At 42.9% G+C, this 12,534-nt stretch overlaps 1 protein-coding gene across 1 annotated transcript in view; it reads left to right on the top strand.

Moving 5' to 3' along the window:
- The window catches only part of LOC107295917 (serine/threonine-protein kinase PAK 3), a 35,504-nt gene extending 32,230 nt beyond the window's left edge, over nt 1–3,274 (top strand). Inside the window, exons 13-14 of the mRNA XM_015825252.1 lie at nt 427–564; nt 2,841–3,274. Of these exons, the coding sequence (XP_015680738.1) occupies nt 427–564; nt 2,841–2,930 (228 nt within the window). The 3' untranslated portion in view covers nt 2,931–3,274. The remainder of the gene's footprint in view (nt 1–426; nt 565–2,840) is intronic.
- Nucleotides 3,275–12,534: the final 9,260 nt, after the last annotated feature.

Genomic DNA, 12,534 nt, shown 5'->3' with positions numbered 1-12,534 from the left:
CAGCTGCAGTGGTTCACTTAACAACAGAGCCAAACAAGGTAATAAAACCAGGTACAGTAATTAACAATATCCTTGCTTAGCAACAGGAATTCTGCTCCCGGTTGTGATTGTGCATTTTGCTTTTATGGGTTTCTAAGAGAAGGATATGGGTGTGACGAGGAGTATCTGAACATCTGCCTAAATCAGGGGTAGGCAACCTTGGCTCTTTTATGACTCGTGGACCACAACTCCCAGAATTCCTAAGCCAGCATGGCTCAGCTTGGAAACCTCTCCCTTTCCCCTCAGCATGGCTGGCTGAGGAATTCTGGGAGTTGAAGTCCACGAGTCATAAAAGAGCCAGGGTTGCCTACCCCTGGCCTAAATAAAAAGAGAAAGTAGAACAGTTGTCTTGTTGGGACTGATTCAATTGGTTATTTTATCTCGTAGGCCTTGTATTTGATAGCTACCAACGGGACACCAGAACTCCAGAATCCCGAAAGACTTTCTGTTGTTTTCCGGGATTTTTTGAACCGCTGCCTTGAGATGGATGTTGACAGGCGAGGGTCTGCGAAGGAACTCTTACAGGTAAATAAAGACAAAATCTTCCTCTCTTTTTTGATGAAGCACAGCTCTTCTGGAGATTCTCTCTGAGAGCGCAGCACGACAAGACAAGCTACTCATACATTTTGCCCCTTTGTATGGTTACTCAGATTTGATACACCAGGGGTCCCATGGAGAAAGGGGGAAAGATTAAAAAGCCAAGGCAACTTGGTTGCAATGGCCATCTTGATTTTTTTTTCTTCATGCCCTTGCATCATTGGTTTTATGTGGGGACCCGGACAGAGGAAGTCAATTGCCCTGAGTTTGGAAAAATATGGGAACTGGATGGATGAGGCTGTCAGAGGAGCTAAGTCATGTTTGCCTTCCAGCTTGATTTGTTTTAAATTTAATTTGCAAATCGATCTCCTATCAATTTGATTTGAGCTTTTGTTACAAGGGTGCGTAGACCGTGCATAAATGTCCATTCAACCTCCACACTTTTAAAGGTACCTCTTTCAGTTTGACATCTCCAGTCAATTTATGGATGCATGAGATCTCTTTGAAGGGCTGATTTGATCACCTTTGAATCTAATCCAACTGGGGCCCAGCTCTACGTTGTATACGTCTCTGGGTGTGATTTGCATCAGATGGACCCTTCCTTCCAAAATCCCTCTTGCATGCTAGGGAGAAAAAGCATACATCTGAATACCCCTAGATCAGACATGTCAAACACAAGGCCCGGGGGCTGGATGTGGCCCGCGAAGTGGTTTCATGTGGCCCGCGAAGCCATCCTGGAAACAGTGAGGGAACGGCCCCCGCTGCCTTGGTCCTGGCCCAGGCCGGCCGGGAGCCAATGTGCAATTTTGTGGTGGCCACCTATGCTGAAACGCATTCGGTCTTAGCTCCATAAGCCCCCCCCCCGCATGGCCTGAGAGGAACAGTGAGGCTCCTCCAGTGGACCATGCCTTGGTACTTGCCCTGGTCCCACCCCCTTCTGCCAGAGACCCTCAGATCTGTCCCACTCCTGCCCAGGCCCCCACAGGCACCCTTGATGCGAATGATGTAGAGCTGGTCACGCCCACCCAGTAGGCCACACCCACTCCATCCACGCCCACCCAGTAGACCGCACCCACCCTGGCCACACACCCCTGCCCCCCCGAGGGCAACCGCAATGCTGATGCGGCCCTCAATGAAATTGAGTTTGACACCCCTGCTCTAGATCCATTCTTCTTGACTGGTTTCCCAACTGTTAGCAGTACCAATAGCACTTAGACCAGTGATGGCGAACCTTTTAGAGACCGAGTGCCCAAACTGCAACCCAAAACCCACTTATGCATCGTTGAGTGCCGGGTGGGTGTGGTCCATTGGCTGGGCGTGGCCCATTGGCTGGGCGTCGCTGCGGTGGTAATGGCAGACTGGGTGGGACTAAAAAGTTCAATCAATCAATTCCAACTTTGCAAGATCTTTTTTTTTTCCGCGAGAAGTTGGAATTGACTGAACCTTTTTTTTTTTTGCACACGTTGGCGGAGGCCTAAAGCGAAAAGGTTTTATAAAACCCAGCTGAAGGCCTGGGACTGGGGCAACGGCGCGGTTGCCCACAGAGAGGGCTCTGAGTGCCACCTCTGGCACCCGTGCCATAGGTTCGCCACCACTGGCTTAGACTTATATACCGCTTTCTAGTGAGAACGAGTCTTTCTTTCTGATGCAATGCTAGCTCACCCTCGTGGGGTGCACCTCAGGAAGCGCACTAGCCTACACAAAAACAGAGCTAGTAAACTGGCAGCCAAACTACTACAGCCAATCCTCAACTTAGAACAGTTCATTTAGTGACCGTTCAAAGTTACGGCAGCACTGAAAAACATGACTTTTGAGAGTCTTTCACAGTTACGACCTTTGCAGCATCCCCATGGTCACTGTGATCAAAATCCGGATGCTCGGCAACTGGTTCACATTTATGACCGTTGCTGTGTCCCATGGTCAAGGGACCCCCCTTTTGCGACCCTCCTGACAAGCAACGTCAACGGGGAAGCCAGGTTCACTTAACAACCGAGTTACTAACTCATCCACTGCAGTGATTCACTTAACAACGGTGGCAAGAAAGGCCATAAAATGGGGCAAAATTCACTTAACTGATCGTTTAACAACAGAAATATTGGGCTCAATTGTGATGGTAAGTCAATGACTAGCTGTATTCTGCATGAGCGTTGTGGTTTCTTGGCTAATGTCCCGATGCCGTTCGCTACGAAAATAAATGATTTACCCACCTGTCTCTCCGTCACAATTTCTAAACAGATCAATTCTTTTCTTCTTCTTCCTTCCAGCACCCGTTTTTAAAACTGGCCAAGCCACTGTCCAGCCTGACCCCCCTGATTATTGCCGCAAAGGAGGCTATAAAGAACAGTAGCCGCTAGTCTCTCGAATAGCACAGGCCCGTTCTTGTTTTGGCAGGACTGAACATCAGACCAACAAACGCTGTCACACTTTGGACTCTCCTGCGGCCCCGACGGGCAGGCGATGAGCGACATTGTCACTGTCAATGGGGGAAGGGAAGCGGGGAGTGACCTGTCCCGCTGCCCTAGAGGAGACACCACCCATCACATCTCTTCTTTCCACTCTTGAGAATCCCTTAACTTATTTCTAAGGTGAACGGAAGCCTTTGGAGAAGAAGCTAGATGGGAAGTTTCTTTTGCTACCTGGGGTGTTTCCAGGGGACCACGGCACTGCATGACTCAACTCAGCTGGGACAGTAGTGGTGACACACACCCCCACACTCCCAAAACAGCTCTCCTTTCCTTTTCTTTTCTTTCTCTTTCTTTTTTTTTATTTTTGGTTTGGCTTTCCGAAAGAGAAGAACGATCCTCTTTCTGCTTCACCTTACCGGGAAGAATCCGAACTGTTCACTAGCTCCCGGTCAGCTGGCTTTATCCTAAGAGGAGGAGAATCACAATGGAAGGCTTGCTTTATTTAACCAAAAAAGAAGGAGGAAAAGAAAAACCGTACTACCAGTGATGATGATGATGATGACGATGACAATAAACCGAGAAGTTGATCAATCGCAGCGTCCTCTTGTGGGGTGGGTGGGTTATCCTTTGGAACAGGGGAGACGGAGAGCATTGCAGTGCTGAGAGCCTAAAAGAGAACAATGTCGTTATGTTGATGATTTCACCTTGACGTCACGGTGATGACGTCACGGTGCATATTGGTGCTTTTGTGTCGATGAGGTTTTTTTTTTCCCCCTCCCTCAAATTAAAAAAAAAAAAAGTTGAAGTAGAGAAAGTAACCACGTGAGCTAAACTTTGGATGGAACGGCAGAACGGCTTTCATATCTGGCCAAGGTGCCTATCCTTTTCTCCAGAATCCTGAGCACTTCTATTTCTCCAGCAGTCCCTGGGGCTCTTTTCTCCAGAGCTGTTCCATTCCATAACCTGGAGGGTCAGACCCACTCCCTATTTATTTATTGTCTTAATTGTCCCGTGCTTAATCCAAATCCGTTGGAAGAAATGTCCTTTCAAATTGGAGAACTTGCAGCGAAGAAAGTCTCCTGGGACATCAGCCTAACTGAGTCCAGGTGAAAGCTAACTTCAAGCTCTGCATTGATTTTGATATGTGGAGTGGATTTCTCTCTCCTCCCCCCCATCATAATCTGAAAATAAGAATAAAAAAAACCCTCAACCCCTATAGCTGTGAATTTAAGTTTTCCACTCAAATGGGATTTGGGAAGGGGGTCCGTGCTGAGCCATCTGCCCAATTTCTGTGAGAACTGATGTGAGATGGGGCTTCCTGAGCCCTCTGCCCATGCTTGAGGAGCTCAGGAAGGAGAAAAGTTTGAAGAGGAGCATTGCCAGAGAAACGGTTCAGCCACAGAGAGCAAGAAAAACGCAGCAATACATAATCTGACGGGGTTATTTTACCTCTCCCTCCAAGCCTGTTTGAACTGTGACTTATCCTGCAAAGCATTGAATCTGGAATTTCTAAACTCCCTGTATTGCTGAAATCTAGCAATTACTGTGAATATCTGTTGATGAAGCAAATAGCTTTGATTAAACAAATTTGTGTTGATGTTTCTTCCAATCTGAGTAGGACATATCTGGTTCTTTTTTTTTTTCTTCTTCTTCTTCCCTAAACACGAGCAATTAAAAAATAAGTTGGTGTTGGTTTGCCAGCTATCTTAACTACCCTGTGTTTCTCTCCAAAGCATTGCAAGCATTTCTTGATAGTTCCTGCACGTCGGTCTGGTCTCAAGTAGTAGAACAGGCCAGGTTATCTTTTTCTTGGTCAGTTGGCCATCTTAGTTATTGCTGTACTTTAATCTGAGATAAAAATGTTGGATGGTCTGTACCTCAGGTATTAGACATGTTGAGTTTGGCATGAATGTAATGAGGGGGAAGGGCAGATCTCCCTAAAAAGGATCGGTGTGAAAGGAAGGTGGTGGACTTTCAAATGACAGATCAGTGGATCCATTATGGAAGCAGGATCCATGATCTCCTCTTGAAGTTCCAGTTGCACACTCCACATGTTAAACCCATTTAGGGGAACTGTAGCACTCTCTGATTTAAAAGTTGTCCATCCAATAGTTATGTTGAACATTGTCCTAGTTGGTGGCAGGTCACCCTGACTTGGTTTCCCCAAAGGCCTTGGGGCAGAAGTATCACGTGTTGGATGATAGCATTCTTTTCTTTTTGTGGATGTTGTTACAGATAATATGGAAAGAGCATGGAATTCGTTTCTGTTTGAAGTTTTGGTGGATATATCTAAATGGGCTTTTATTTGATTCAGCTACCGTGAAATCCAAGGGACCGTAAAGTCAAGATGCTTTCAAACCAAGCTGAACTTCAGATGACTGTATCTCTGCAGTTTCTCAATAGTCTTAAGGACCTGCTGTCTCCTGGTCTTCTTCTGTTTTTATGACTTTCAGTTTTGCCCAGCATTTCCCAATCTTAGCAAACTTAAGCTGTGTGGACTTCAACTCCCAGAATTCCTCAGCCAGCATGCTGGTTGTGGAATTCTGGGACTTGAAGTCCACCCAACTTAAAATTGCCATGGTTGAGAATTACTGGTCTAGCCTATAGCCAATCCAATTGGGAGATGGTCAGAGTTCTCCCTAATATCAATTTACAAATTGTAGCAATACAGGTATGTTTTATCAGTTGGTTATCACTGAGGTCTGAAACTCACATCAAACTCAAATTCTTAACAGGCTCTGTAATTTCCCAGATGAAATCTTTGCCTCCACCTACTTTTTCAGATGATTCCCTGATTTCTTCTTCTTGTGCCATATCCGTTATCGGACGTTGGCGATCATGTTGGCGATCCTGTTTTTATCAGCAGCCGCACGAAAAAGTGCTGCTGAGTTTTGTCCAAACCAGTCCCTTAGATTTTGAAGCCACGGTGATTTCTAGCTCCATCTTAACATTCAGGATTCTTTCATGACCAATCCCTCTAATTCAGCTATGACTGGGAGGGAGGATAATGAGTAAGATGGAGTACTGCATTCAGTTTTGGACACCACATTATAAGAAAGGTGTTGAGATTTTGGAAAGAGTGCAGAGAAGAGCAACAAAGATGATTAGGGGACTGGAGGCTAAAACATAGAACAGTTGCAGGAATTGGGTGTGTCTAATGTAATGAAAAGAAGGACTAGAGGCAACGTGATAGCAGTATTCCAATATCTAAAGGGCTGCCACAAGGAAGAGGGGGTCAACCTATTTTCCAAAGCACCAGAAGGCAAGACAAGAAACAATGGATGGAAACTAATCAAGAAGAGAGGCAAACCTAGAACTAAGGAGAAATTTCCTAATAGTGAGAACAATTAACTCATGGAATGTCTTGCCTCCAGAGGTCGTGGATGCTCCATCAGTGGAGATTTTTAAGAAGAGATTGGATAACTTCTGAAATGGTACAGGGACTTCTGCTTGAACAGGGAGTTGGACTAGAAGACCTCCAAGGTCCCTTCCGACTCTGTTATTCTGTTATTTCATGCTTCCTACCTCCCGTAGACAAACCGCTAGTTTCCCATCAACTCTCTCTAGTTGACGATGCTGCTAAATTGATTGATAATATCCTTTATGCATTTCTGTGCTTAGTAATGTCGTAGTTAATATGCAATAGCTTAAACATCTGGAGGATTACAATCCCCTCACGTAGCATTACTCTGATTTTTTTTTTAACCACAGAGACTCATCTATCACACATATTGCACACATGGTTCTGTTTGCTTTATTTCATTTCCCTTTATCTCATGTTTTTCTGTTCCATCCTTTTTTGTGTATCTGAATCATAATCGACGTAGAGCCGTGGAATCAACAGGTAGCACAACCGTGCTGCAAGTCCCATGGAGCCCACCCTTCAAATCTGCATGGACCCAAGCCCCAATTTTTAAGAAAGAGCCCTTAATTGTTATTCCTCTTAGAGAAACGCATTGAGTGATGGCTCCCAGCTTCATGCTTGAGGATATTTTTTAGATGGGGCCAATCTTGATGCAAGGAAGCCATGCAACTCTAAAATATAGTAGGACTTGTGCCCTGCTTTGAATATAAAGTAGTGTTTCCCAATCTTAACCATTTTGAGATGTATGGACTTCAAATCCCAGAACCACGGGCTTAATGATTGACACACTTACTGGTGGTAAATCCTAGTCATTAATAACCCCTATAGATCTGGAAGGTGCCTAATTGAGGAAGGTTGCCTTCCTTGAAAAACCTGTCACAATTAGGCCAACCTAGTACATGAGCATCTCTACACACTGAAGGAGGCTATTCCAGCTATGTCTTAGTTCTGCTACACTTAAACCCTGTCACAAATCCAGATCAACGTCTATGATCAGCACAACTCTATGCTGTTAAATAGAAATTAATGGCTGGATAATAGAAATGGATCCCCCTGCTCTTCTTATGGCTAAAAGATGAGTCCTTCAACACTGGGAAGATAAATTTATGGCTCCAATTACTCAGTGGACCTGCTGTCACTTATCATTTATGACCAACATGATGTAGATTTATGAATAGATGATTACAATGAAATACGGTTATCTCCAACAGTCTGCTCCTGTGTTCAATAGTTAAGGGACACAGGGCAGAAAACATCCTGCAGAAAGTACAACAAAATCCACCACAAACAAACAAACAAACAAATAAACAAAGCTTTAATGTTAGATTGGGAAGTTGAAAAACCATTTCATAAGCGGACAATGATAAACCACGTTGCTAGTAAAACTGCATGGATCAGTCCATGTAACGGTAAGTAATGAAAGATGATCTGAGAGTATCTTTCTCTAATTCTTATTTGGCAATTTGAATTTCATCAACCTTGTCTGGCAGTTCAGTTTGGAAACCCGATCAAGCCAAATCAATGTTCTGAATCTAATCAATAATTGGAATCAGATTAGGGCTGATTGGTATATTGTTAAGGATTCATTAGTTTTTCTATTCAAGTGCTTTGCTGATCTTTACTTTGGAGCAACGTTTTGAAAAACAGAAGGTTTTTCGTTGGGTCAAAAAACTGTCTGCACTTTAGGCTCTGCTTAGAGGCTTCTCAAGTCTATGTATCTTGACACGGGTACCACCATCATCAGCTCTAGGCATAAATCATGCAGTTCCTTCCTTTCTTATCTGCAGGAATTTTATCCTCCTGTGCTGAGCTGGATGTCTGCAGAGGCTCTACTAACAATGGCATCAAAAATGATTTGACATTCAGGATGTTGTACATTCTCTGTCACTCTAGTGCTTGAAGGCAAAGAAACTAGTATGGAAAATAGGACAATAATTAGTTCATTAGAGAGAATCTTCTCCTTTGGGGACTTTTTCAGTTTCAAGAAAGGCCCAGAATCTGGGATCCATTTTGGGGGTCCCTGCATTTACTCTTCAACATGCAAGGGTGATCTTCACCTATACAGTATGGAAGTAGCACATCTCAGTCTATAGATGTGAGTGGCATTTTAGGCTATAATTCACACAATGGTTAATATGATTTTGGAAAGAGATTTAAGTCCATACTTGGAATACTGCATTCAGTTTTGACCACCACCATATAAAAAAAAAAAGATGTTGAGACTCTTGGAAAAGAGCAGAGAATAGCAACAGAGATGATTAGAGGACTGGAGGATAAAATATATGATGAATGGTTGTAGGAACTGGGTATGTCTAATCTAACGAAGAGGACTAGGGGTGACATGATAGCAGTGTTCCAATATTTGAGGGGCTGGAAACAAGAAACAATGGATGGAAACTAATCAAAGAGAGAAGCAATCTAGAACTAAGGAGAAATTTCCTAACAGTGAGAACAATGAATCAATGGAACAAATTGTCTTTGGAAGTTGTGGCTACTTCATTACTGGAGGTTTTTAAGAAGAAATTGGACAGCCCTTTGTGTCTGAAATGGTATAGAATCTCCTGCTTCTAGGGTCCCTTCCAACTCTGTTTTACTGTTACTTAAAAAATGCTGATATAATGTTAAACTATATACAGAAAAGGACTTACTGTGCCTGGAGTGTAGCTAAAAGGATAATTTTGCACCATTGGAAGAAAACAACCATTCCAGGAGATGTAGCAAGTGAGAGAGAAGATAGAAAGTTCAGATAAAAATCATGGAAAATCGCCTCTTCCTTTACTTGCATTACAGAGTCTGTTATGCAAAAGGGCTTGAAAACATTCTGTCTTTGAAAACAAAATATCCTTGAAATATACAGGAATAGAGCATTCTTTGTTGATCCTTGAAATATACAGGAATAGAGCATTCTTTGTTGAAAGGGGAAATTGGAAGCAGCTAGTCTGCTGATTTAAATCATATGATTTGATAAACATGTATCCAGTCTTGCATGTATTTAGGCCAGGCTCCTATTGCTTCGCCTGTCCCGGGATAAAAATGGCTTAGGAACTGAGGAGATGAGAAATTGTAGTAGAACAAGGCTGCCCCTGTGTGGCCACATATAATATATTATATATATCCCAAAGGTGCTTTTTCAAGAGGCAACTGGACTTTCTTTGTTTTTCTTTGAAGACGTTTCGCTTCTCATCCAAGAAGCTTCTTCAGTTCTTCTTGGATGAGAAGCGAAACATCTTCAAGGAAAAAAAAAGAGGAAAATCCAGTTGCCTCTTGAAAAAAACATCTTTGGGACAACCATGACCTGGATGATTGAGAATCTCCATAGGCAAATATTTAGATTGGGATTGTGGAAAAGGAAACTCAAGTACTTTGGCCACCTAATGAGAAGGAAGGACTCACTGGAGAAGAGCCTGATGCTGGGAAAGATCGAGGGCAATAAAAGAAGGGGACGACAGAGAATGAGGTGGCTGGATGGAGTCACTGAAGCTGTAGGTGTGAGCTTAAATGGACTCCAGAAGATGGTAGAGGACAGGAAGGCCTGGAGGAACGTTGTCCATGGGGTCGCAATGGGTCGGACACGACTTCGCAACTAACAACAACAATGTTGGGTTACCCAATTCCTGCAACCATTCTTCATATGTTTTAGCCTCTAGGCCCCTAATCATCCCTGTTGCTCTTCTCTGTACTCTTTCGAGAGTCTCAATATCTTTTTTAAAACCATGGTGACCAAAACTGGATGCAGTATTCCAAGTGTGGCCTTACCAAGGCATTGTAAAGTGGCACTAACACTTCACGTGATCTTGATTCTATCCTTCTGTTAATGCAGCCTAGCACTGTGTTGGCTTTTTGGGTGACTGCTGGCTCATATTTAAATGATTGTCCACTATGAGAATACAAGTCGGTTCAGATTAGCCCTTGCATCCAATCAGGAGAGAACTAAAAATGTCAATTCTGAGCCTTGGAAATAACATAAGAGAATTGGGGGGTTTTTTGTGCCCACCAATGGATGAGAAGCAAATGAATGCAAATATTTAAACAGGCACCCTGACTTTGTTGGATTGATGCTGATTCTGAAGTGACAGTGGAAACACCCATTCACGGAGATTAGAAGAGAGCATTACTCAATTGTATATGGAAAGTCTCCCCCCAAAAAATTGGTCCTAGGCTAAAGAAACAAAAATATTCTGGCATGAGATGTTCACAACCAGCATGGTGGAAAGCAACCTTCATTTCTTGTCTAACTTTAGATATACTATATCAACGGAATGTAGAGCTGAGATGTCCGCTTGATCAGGAGTCTCCAGCCTTGGCAATTTTAAATTTTGTGGACTTCAACTCCCAGAATTCCCCAGCCAGCACAGAATTCTGGGAGTTGAAGTCCACGAATCTTAAAGTTGCCAATGTTGGATACCTCCACACTAGATGAATGCACTAGAATCAGAAAGTCCATGCTAGTCTCTTAGATGGGCAGGAAAACAAAGTAGCAAAAAGTTGTTTAATAAAGATACTGTAGAGATATTGTGAATATGATGCTACCCCTCTCTTAGGAAAAGACACAGACCTAAAATTATTTGACCAGCAATGTTTTGTAAATTATGACATCAAGTGGTATCAGTTTAGCTCAGAAGTTCCTAAACATCTGTCCAATATGAGATATGAACAATTGAGGAAGTAGTAGGAGACTTCAAGCTATAGATATTTAAACTCTTTGAAGTGGAATGTGTAGATTCTTGCCACTTGGAGATAATTCAGATTAACTTGGGAAGCAAATAGAAATATGCTAGTTTTTAGGATTGCAATGCTTTGGATTCAGTTCCAAAAGAGTGGCTTTGTAATATACACACGTGGAAAAATAATTCTGGTTGGCAGCTCATGAAAGCAGCTGATCGATCAGAATAGAAGATGCAGCTGCTTTAAAGAGATATGGACAGAAATTACGTTTGCACTTCCATACGTTTCATGGCACCTTTTTACAAATTATTTCCATGATGGCGCACACTCTGATGAGTCCCTTCGGCGAATGCTGGGCCAGGCTAAATGGTCCAAGGTTTTGATTCCATTTTTGCCTGCTTTAATCTTAACAGACTTTTTGTAGGAGATGACCAAGCTGAGCCCAAGGGAGGGGTCAAACACATCATCAGTCTTGAGTCCCTTTGCACCCACAAGAGATCTAAGTCCAGCCCACCTTGAATCCCATGACTTTTATCTACCATCACTTGGACTGTTAGTAGTTCAGATTCTTGTAGACGGCATCAGCATAAAATAAATCGATATTCATTTGAACCACCTGGGCTCCTGATTTCCTGCGCTTGACACTTTTGTTTTGCTTAGAGAGAGGTTTTTTTGTGTCAGAAAATGAAAAGTCATTACCATGTGACTAAGACCCCAGGAGAATCAACTCAAGGGAAGTTTGACACAGTATTTCAAAACATTTCAAGTGTGTTGAAAGCTCAACTAAAACAGAGACATACTGGGAGGAGGGTTTCTTAAATATAGAGTATTAACTCGCAGTGAAGTCATGCAGGGGGGGCTCTGGAGGAGGCAAATGCCACCAAAAATTGAAATCTTATCACAGCATCCTTTGAACAGATGCCGTGCTAGTGAAAATCTAATCTAAAATCTAATCCAAAGTGCCACCATCAACTACATAGGAAGGGATCAGCACTGGATTTGGTTTCAAAATTTTACTGTGAGTCTGTATCAAAACAAACAGTACTTCCTTAGCAGGCAACCTCAGTTTTCCCTTTCTTCCATCTGCAGTGCAGGCATAAACAATACAAAGAGAAGTACATTTGTTATACAATCTACGAAAAGAACGCTTGAATAATATATGCGCTCTGTGCTTATAAAAAGTGCAACATAAATGCCTATTGTTGTAACTTACCCCGAGGATGCTAATCGCAGAATATATTATTCTAGATATTTAATATGTTTATTAAAAATATACCACATGTGTGTAAATATATTGCATACATTCTGTCTAGAATGCTCTGGCAGGAGCGAAAAGTGCAAAGTACAGGTATTATTTTCTGTGCATTGGCTTGAATCCACCACAAATATCATGGCAATAAGAGGACACCTTTCATTTAGTGCAGACTCTGAATGGAACAGGGAAATCCCCTCGTTAGGTGTGCTTGGGTCCTGTCAGCTGCCCCCTTATGTTTGCTTGTGCTTCCTTGCTATGTGATGACAGAC

Source organism: Protobothrops mucrosquamatus, unplaced genomic scaffold (assembly GCF_001527695.2).
Source record: "Protobothrops mucrosquamatus isolate PMUCROS unplaced genomic scaffold, P.Mucros_1.0 scaffold2570, whole genome shotgun sequence".
Lineage (NCBI taxonomy): Eukaryota > Metazoa > Chordata > Lepidosauria > Squamata > Viperidae > Protobothrops > Protobothrops mucrosquamatus.
The sequence above is the reverse complement of the archived record's forward strand: the minus strand, read 5'-3'. Positions and strand labels throughout refer to the sequence as shown.